Here is a 7,645-nt window from a genome sequence, read left to right as displayed (position 1 = left end):
TCAATTTTATAATTTGATCTAACCATAGGGCATGCTGGGATATATACAACTTGATACTTCAGAAAAGTAGACAAATAGAAGAAAAGCAAATGTAAGAGACTCAGACTCAGTATGTGTACTAATCTTTATTTTCTGTTATATATTTGAATTTTTTGCCACTATATCAATCTTATGAAATATAATAAAAAATTTAATCTACTTAATTTTCATAGGTTCTTGAAATAATCAAGATAAAAATTTCCTTACTTTATAAGAATGCTTTAGAAACACTCTTCTCTCCCAATTGTTATATAGATAGAGCTAGAATTAAAGTTTTTTCCTCTGGTATCTGTGAGAGACTATAGACAGGGCAGCAGAAGAAGGGATTTAAAAACAAGAAAACATGTATGTTCCCAAACTGATCTGTATGGAAGGATCATTCTGGGCTGCTGAAATTAAAACAGGGACACTGCTTCCTCTCACTCACCACAACCCAAGCACCAGATGAAGAGTTACTGCCCATCCTGTGAAGTTTAAGGGATGGCTAGACACCTCTGACGCTTGTACTGTGTTCAGACTGGGGGAAATGTGACATGGTTGATAAACCACATGCCTCTATGAAGAGGAGGAAAAAGGAAATGTCTAACAATACATTAGTGTTCTCAGATATGCTACATTTACTCAACCACTTCCCAAATTAACAGTCCAGAACCTTCTGATTCTCATGTAATTATTCCAAAGTGTCTTAAAAGTAAGATGAAGTCACTGTTCCTGATGCATGCTTCAGCAGTCTTTTCTCTTTGATGATGTACAAAATAACCAGTGACTACATTCTATTAATATGTTTATTGCTAAACAGAGATATACCTTGTGCTGGTGTGCATCCTCTATGTCTAGTGGGTCATTGCTATTCTTTTGAGCTGTAAACAAAAAAAGAAAATAAAAAAGATAGCCTCCAGTGGTCAGACTCCAGACTTCTAAAACCCGTAAGTCCAAGAACCAAGTGGAATAAGTGAAATTATGCAAATATGTTCTATTAAAATTGGCACATTCCTATAATTTTCACACTTATTGGAAACTAAATACTATCTCGAGAGAGCTGAAAACATTTCTGTGGGAAAAGCAAAACAAACCCCCCAAAATTATACTAAAGATAAGCAGTGAACTCAGCATTTTTATATTCCCCACAGATATACCCAGAAAGCTACTTTTAAAAGGCAAAAAAATTATTTCATAATCAATTAAATTATCATTTCCTAATATGTTTGCTTAATGAAGTTCAGTCTGTCCCTCTATTTTCCAGTGAGATTGGGCTATTGGAAAGAAGTCTTTTGCTCTATAGAACTATTTATTTATTTATCTATCTATCTATCTATCTATCTATCTATTTATTTATTTAAATTTAAAGATCTAATTTGCTTTACTAAGCAATTCATGACTTGAGATGCATCCCACATAGCAACTAAGAGGGTATGCTCCCAGGGGTTGTACAAAATAGAAGCTTTTACAGGAAGAAAAGTGGGGCAAACAAGTATTAACAAAAGAAAAAAATTATTTGGGGGCCGTGACATTTTGAGGAGCACAGGAAAGAGAAGGAAAAGTGTAATTATCATGCAGATTCCCTCTTCTTTCTCTGGGGGACAGAGGGGTCCAGGTGACAAGATTACCTTACTGATGCCTGACCAGAAAATTCCAGACTAGTTGATTAAAATTATATTTTGGGAGAGAGTAAAGAACTATTTATTAATTGCTTCTTGGTGGCCTTAATTATCAATGAAGTTATCTCTTTATTATAAAAGTAGGGTGTTTTGATCCAGGTGTTAGTCCTTAGTTAATGACATTCAAACAATTGCCTCTTGGGAAAAGTTTTATTAAAATATAGTTTTAAAAAAGTGAATGAAGCACATTCACATCTATTGAACAGAAAGAATTTGTTTTGTTTTCAAAAGACTGACACATTACTTATTCAACAAATATTTACTCAATGCTTACTATGTACATGGCACTTTAGTATCCATTACTAGACAAAACAAAGATCCTTTCCTTCATGGGACTTAGATTCTGGTGGCAGAAGACCAAAAATAAAAAATAAGCAAATTGTCCAATGTGTAAGAAGGTGTTAAGTGCTACTGGGAAAGGATAAAGAGTAGGGTAAGAGGTATTGGAGTGTGGTGGTTCTAAAAAATATGTTCATAAAATTTTTGATACTCTTCAAGAGGTAGAGCTTAATTGTGCTCACCGCTCCCCTGTGGGTCAGACTTAGTGACTCATTTCTAACAAATAGAATATGGCAGAAGTGACTGTATATCGATTCGAAGATTAGGTAATAAGAAGCCTGTGGCTTTTGTCTTGGGTGCATGCTCTTTCTCTTGGATCACTTGCTTTGAGTCAGCTGCCACGTTGTCACTAGCCCTATAAAAATGCTCATGTGTAAAGTAATTGAAACCATCATTTGACAACCAGTGAGGAACTGAGGCCTGACGATAATCATGTGAATGAGCTTGAAAGTGGATTCTCCTTCCCTAGTGAGCCTTGAGATGACAGCAACCCTCAGTGATAGCTTGATGGCAACCTGTGAGAGACCTGGATACAGAACCACTCAAATGAATTGCTCCCGGATTTCTAACTCTGAAACTGCGAGAGATAATAAATGTTTATTGTTTTAAAATGCTAAGTTTGGGGGTAATTGTTATATAGTAATAAAAAACTAATACAGTGAGGGTAGAAAGGAGGCTGGTTGCAATATTAAATAGGGTGGTCTAGGCCCACTGAGAAGATGACACATTTGAACTAAGACTTGAAGGAGACGGGGGAAGTGTATCTGAGGAACAGCAAGGAGGCCACTGTGACTGAAGTCAAGTGACAGAGGTAGAGAGTAGTAAAAGGGGTTCACTGGTAGAGTGGCAAGCTGACGTAGGGGCTGGTAGGCCGTTGTAAGGATATTGGTATTTCTTCTAGATTAAATGGAGAACCACTGCAGGGTTTTGAGCAGAGGAATGCAGTGATGCATAATTAAGTTGGTGATACTAGCACATGTAGGGTTTTAAAAAACTGAGAGGAAATAAAAGCTCCTTTCTTGCTTCCATATTCTCTTAGAAACCATGCCTGTTAGGGTGGCTCCTGGAAAATATTTTTCTTACCAAAAAAAGTCTAACAGATATATTAGGAGAATATATAGGATATGCCATGTATTTAAATTATTCTTATATAATCCTTTTATTGACAACTGAAGATCGAGTTTTTCTGTAGTTCAATTTAATTGTGTAATGGATGAGAGGTCAAAAGTATAGCCCTAAGAAAAGGTTTTTAGAGAATGGAAATGAACAATCTTGGCCATATTCACTGAAAAAGATACAGCCAAATATAATTTACATCACATCATATTATTCAGCCAAAGGATTACAGGGCGAGGGGACCCAGAACTTTATTAAAGTTTTCTTAACTGTTTGCAGTGTACAACCTGGGGGAAAGTACATTTGCTATTACTTTTCTTTGTTCTTTTAGAGTCCTTCAATTATGTGCATTTGCAAATAAGTCAGTGTACTTTACTAAAGGAATAGAGCAAGGACACCACTGGGTGGGTTTTCTTTCTTTCTTTCTTATGAGAAAAAAAACTTATGAGGAAAATAAATTTAATTTCTATAATTCTAAATTCAATTTCTGTAACTTTCTACAGACATGATGAACAGATATAACAGGGCAGGATAATCTTACCTGAAACAAGATGTTTTTGATGTTTATGAACATATCTCTCAAGAAGACGCTTCATACATGCATCTTTGGCCTCATCCAAAGCACACTTTCCATTGTCACTTCTAAATAATGGATCGGCTCCATTCAAAAGAAGTAACTCTGCCACCTGGAGGAATATTGTGTGAGACAACCCAGACAAAAGGTATATTATTGCAAATGCGTGCTAGCATACAACTGTAAACAATATCCAATATTTCTTTCAACAATACAGAGTTTGGGTTTACCTATAACATCTTGCCCAATAAAAACAATTCAATGTAAGTGCTACTGAATCATAATTTGATATACATATCTCTTCTCTTACCAAAAAAAAAGGAAGAAAGGAAGAAAAAAAGAAAGAAAAAGGAAGGAAAGAAGGAAGGAAGGAAGTTGTGTTGCTGCTGCTCTGCCTCAGATTCTCAGGGAGAAACCGGACAATCTTTAATCTGTTACCACTCCTCAAGCAACCTTTATGAAGCTCTCTCTATCCCCTTACCCACTGCTGCCTTAGAGAAAAATAACCTCTCCGGAGCTTCTTTCACTTACATATTTTATCATAGTGCCCAATATACTCTAGATTACACTTATTTCTTATATATCTGTCTCTCCTGTACTCTAAGTTTTTTGAGAGTAGGACTGTTTTCTTTTAAAATCAATTTATTATTTTTGAATAGGAAATAAATGAATATAATTCAAAATACAAAAGGCTCACCAAAGTATATGATAAAAAATGTTTCCCTCCTCTATCCCTGTCCTCTATTTTTTCCTAAGTCAGCTCTGGTTACAGTTTCTTCTGAGTTTTTCCAAAATTAGTCTAGTCCAACATTTATCTATGTATGTATACATACATATGAATATATAGTTTTTCTTACACAAGTGGTCATATACTATATACATTCCTCTGTATCTTGACCTCTCCACCCCCAACCTCCAACAATAGACCTTGGAGATTATTCCATACCAGTATAGACTGAACTTCCTCATTCTTTTTAGCAGCAGAGTAACAGTTTACTATTGAATGTATTATCTGAATGTACTATATGTACTATAATTTATTTAATCAGTACTCTATTGACATGTTTAAGCTGCTTCCAAGTTTTTGCTACAGAATTATGTCTTAATCATCTTTGTGGTCCCAGTACCTATTATAGTGTCTGGCACAGAGTAAATGTTCAATAAATGTTGTTTAATAAAAGAATGAATGTAGACCAGGGAGGATGTGGGGAGTAGGCTTTAAGTAACATTACACTAAAAGAAAGCTAAATTTCCATGTTAATATCTGGAATGAGAGAAAGGATCTGAATTTCTTTAAATTATATATACCTAAAAATTAAATATATATGCATTTTTCCTTTTATAACAAAGCATTCTAGGAGAGGAAAACGTAATACTACACACAGGGATAATATGAGCCAAATCCTTTACAAATTATTAAAACTCAGCAACCTAATGATTCTGCTTTTCATATTACATTATTATAGGAATTTAATGTTAGATAGGGGAATTAAAAGTAATAGTAGATGCAATTAAATCTATAATTCACAAACAAGTCATGTACAAGAAGATAAAGAATATGCCTAGATCTTCACATTTTGTTCAGCAAAGAAAATGTAGAGTGTACTGCTTTCTTTCAGTATAAGTAGTATTGTAAAGGGGTTAACAAAGGCCTGTGTTGTTTATCTCTGGAGGTTTTCTGTCAAATAATAAACCACACAGTATGAGAGTGACTCAGGATCAAGAAGATCAAGAAGTGTGAGAAAGAGTGCTATAGGAAGTGGAAAGGCAGGGGCTAGAGTCTCGATTTTCTGGAAATATGGGTTGGTGATCCCAAGGGAGTAGATATATCACTTTGGCAGTCTTGGAAGTTTATTTATATATCCTCTAACTTAAAAAACAAACAAACAAACAAACAAACAAACAAACAAACCAAAAAACCTCTCTTTTCACTAAAAGGCAGTAAATAAATGATTTTCCTTGAGTTTTCCCCCTAATTTTAAACCTACATTTAGGTTCTGTATTAGTTATCTGTTGCTACCTAACAAATTACCTTGGCTCAAAACAATAACAAATATTTATAATCCGATCGTTTCCATGGGTCAGGAATTTGCTAGTAGCATAGGTGGGTGGTTCTGTTTCAAGGATTCTTATGAGGCTGTAGTCAACAGGTTGGCTGGAGACACAATCATCTGAAAGTTTGACTGAGGCTGGAGGATATTATCTGTATCTTTCCAGTATACAGTCAATGCCTATAAGATCATATATTCAAGTTTCTACATCTTTGGAATGTTTAAAAAGCTCACACTCTCTAGGTGCTGGGTCCAACATCAGGTTCCCAGCCTTCCCTATCTGACATCTTCAGTCCTGTGACATCTAAGGCAGGGCCTGTAATGTAGTATCTGAACTGGAAAAATGTCTGGGAAGCTCAGAGAATATGTGATTTCTGAGATAAACCATGTGTGCTAGAATTCATAATCATAATTAATATTATCATTATTGCAGTTATTATTAACCAACTCTATGGAATTACAGTATTTTGATATTTTAACCATTGGTACACTTCTGTGCTGATGTACACTGACTGATCATTAAACCTGAAAGGTTCTCATGTCTTATACTAACTCTGAAAGTAACACTAGACTCCATAAAGCTTTATGCCTCCTATCAGGACCGGACATCATTGAGTAACACTTTATAAGAAGAAATATTCTCCTAAAGCCTAAAAAAGCATCATACAAAGAGTCTTAAGTGCAAATTTAAAAAATACTATGTATAACCAAACCATGTTCTATAGTTACTAAAAATAACATGTGAAATGTCATCTGCCACATTAGGCAGAACAAATCCATCACAAAGTAAATTTTTATTATAAATTCTGAGTATTGATTAGCAGAATGAACCAAAACTAAATTCTTGCTGTTCTACTGTTTGGTCCTAGAGAGTTTTAAGATTTTCAGAATGCAGTATTTTACTCTGCAAAAAAAGCATCACAGTACCTTATAATGTCTATTCATCACAGCATCATGTAGGGGAGTGATCTGGTACATTCCTTTGATATTTACATCTGCTCCACCTTTTACTAGTTCACTTGCTGTCTCATAAAATCCTCCTACACTAGCTTCATGAAGTGCTGTCCAACCTATTATACAAAAAGGAAATAGTATTTGTTTATATTTGGCATCTTAATAATGTTTGTGCTCACCCTTAAAATAAAAACTCTAAGTTGTTCCTTAAAAAATATTTTTTATTATATGAAACAAGATAAACTCACCATGAAAACAATCTGTATTATTTGGTAAATTCAATAAACCTGAGAAACAAATCAAATTCCTACCCCCAACTCTGTTGAAAAAAAATATGAAAAGTAGTAAAATATTTAAAATTCTTCTGCCCTCCTCACATAAAAAGGCTGTAATGGATTATTATTAGCTAATAAAGAATGCTGGTTGAAGGCTACTTTTCTATAGAGAAGAGGGGAAAAAATCTTTATTTCTAGCTCAAGGTAAAGTAAGCCAAGTGGCAGGATAACACAGAAGTCAGTTCCAAAGTATATATTTCTTTTCTTCTTATTTGCAAAAAGCTATTTATAATAGTTCAACTAACAAACCACAAACTGCTCCAAGAAAACCAGTCATCCAGATAAATATTATTTTTCTGTTAGCCAGAGGCAACTGTATACATTACAGATATTTATTAAATTCCAATAAATCATATGATTGATGTAAGAAAACCTAAAAGTTGCATGTTAAAAGTGTATTTCACTAACTCTTTCCAGAACCTTCTCCATAAACAGTTTTCTCAATCTCGACACTAACATTTTGGGCTGGATAATTCTTTGTTGTTCTGAGAATTCCACCATATGCCAGTAGCATCCCTTCTTTCCCAGTTGTAACAACTAAAAATGTTTCCAGAAACTGCCAAATGTCCCCTCAGAGAC

At 34.5% G+C, this 7,645-nt stretch overlaps 1 protein-coding gene across 1 annotated transcript in view; it reads right to left on the bottom strand.

The window, feature by feature from the left end:
• The window catches only part of ANKRD31 (ankyrin repeat domain 31), a 110,064-nt gene that overhangs the window by 47,781 nt on the left and 54,638 nt on the right, over positions 1 to 7,645 (bottom strand). Inside the window, exons 11-13 of the mRNA XM_023520411.1 lie at positions 6,705 to 6,847; positions 3,694 to 3,838; positions 847 to 899 (exon numbers count right to left, since the gene is read on the bottom strand). Coding sequence (XP_023376179.1) covers positions 847 to 899; positions 3,694 to 3,838; positions 6,705 to 6,847 — 341 coding nt within the window. The remainder of the gene's footprint in view (positions 1 to 846; positions 900 to 3,693; positions 3,839 to 6,704; positions 6,848 to 7,645) is intronic.

This window comes from Pteropus vampyrus, unplaced genomic scaffold (assembly GCF_000151845.1).
Source record: "Pteropus vampyrus isolate Shadow unplaced genomic scaffold, Pvam_2.0 Scaffold262, whole genome shotgun sequence".
NCBI lineage: Eukaryota > Metazoa > Chordata > Mammalia > Chiroptera > Pteropodidae > Pteropus > Pteropus vampyrus.
This window is presented reverse-complemented; position numbering and strand designations above follow the sequence as displayed.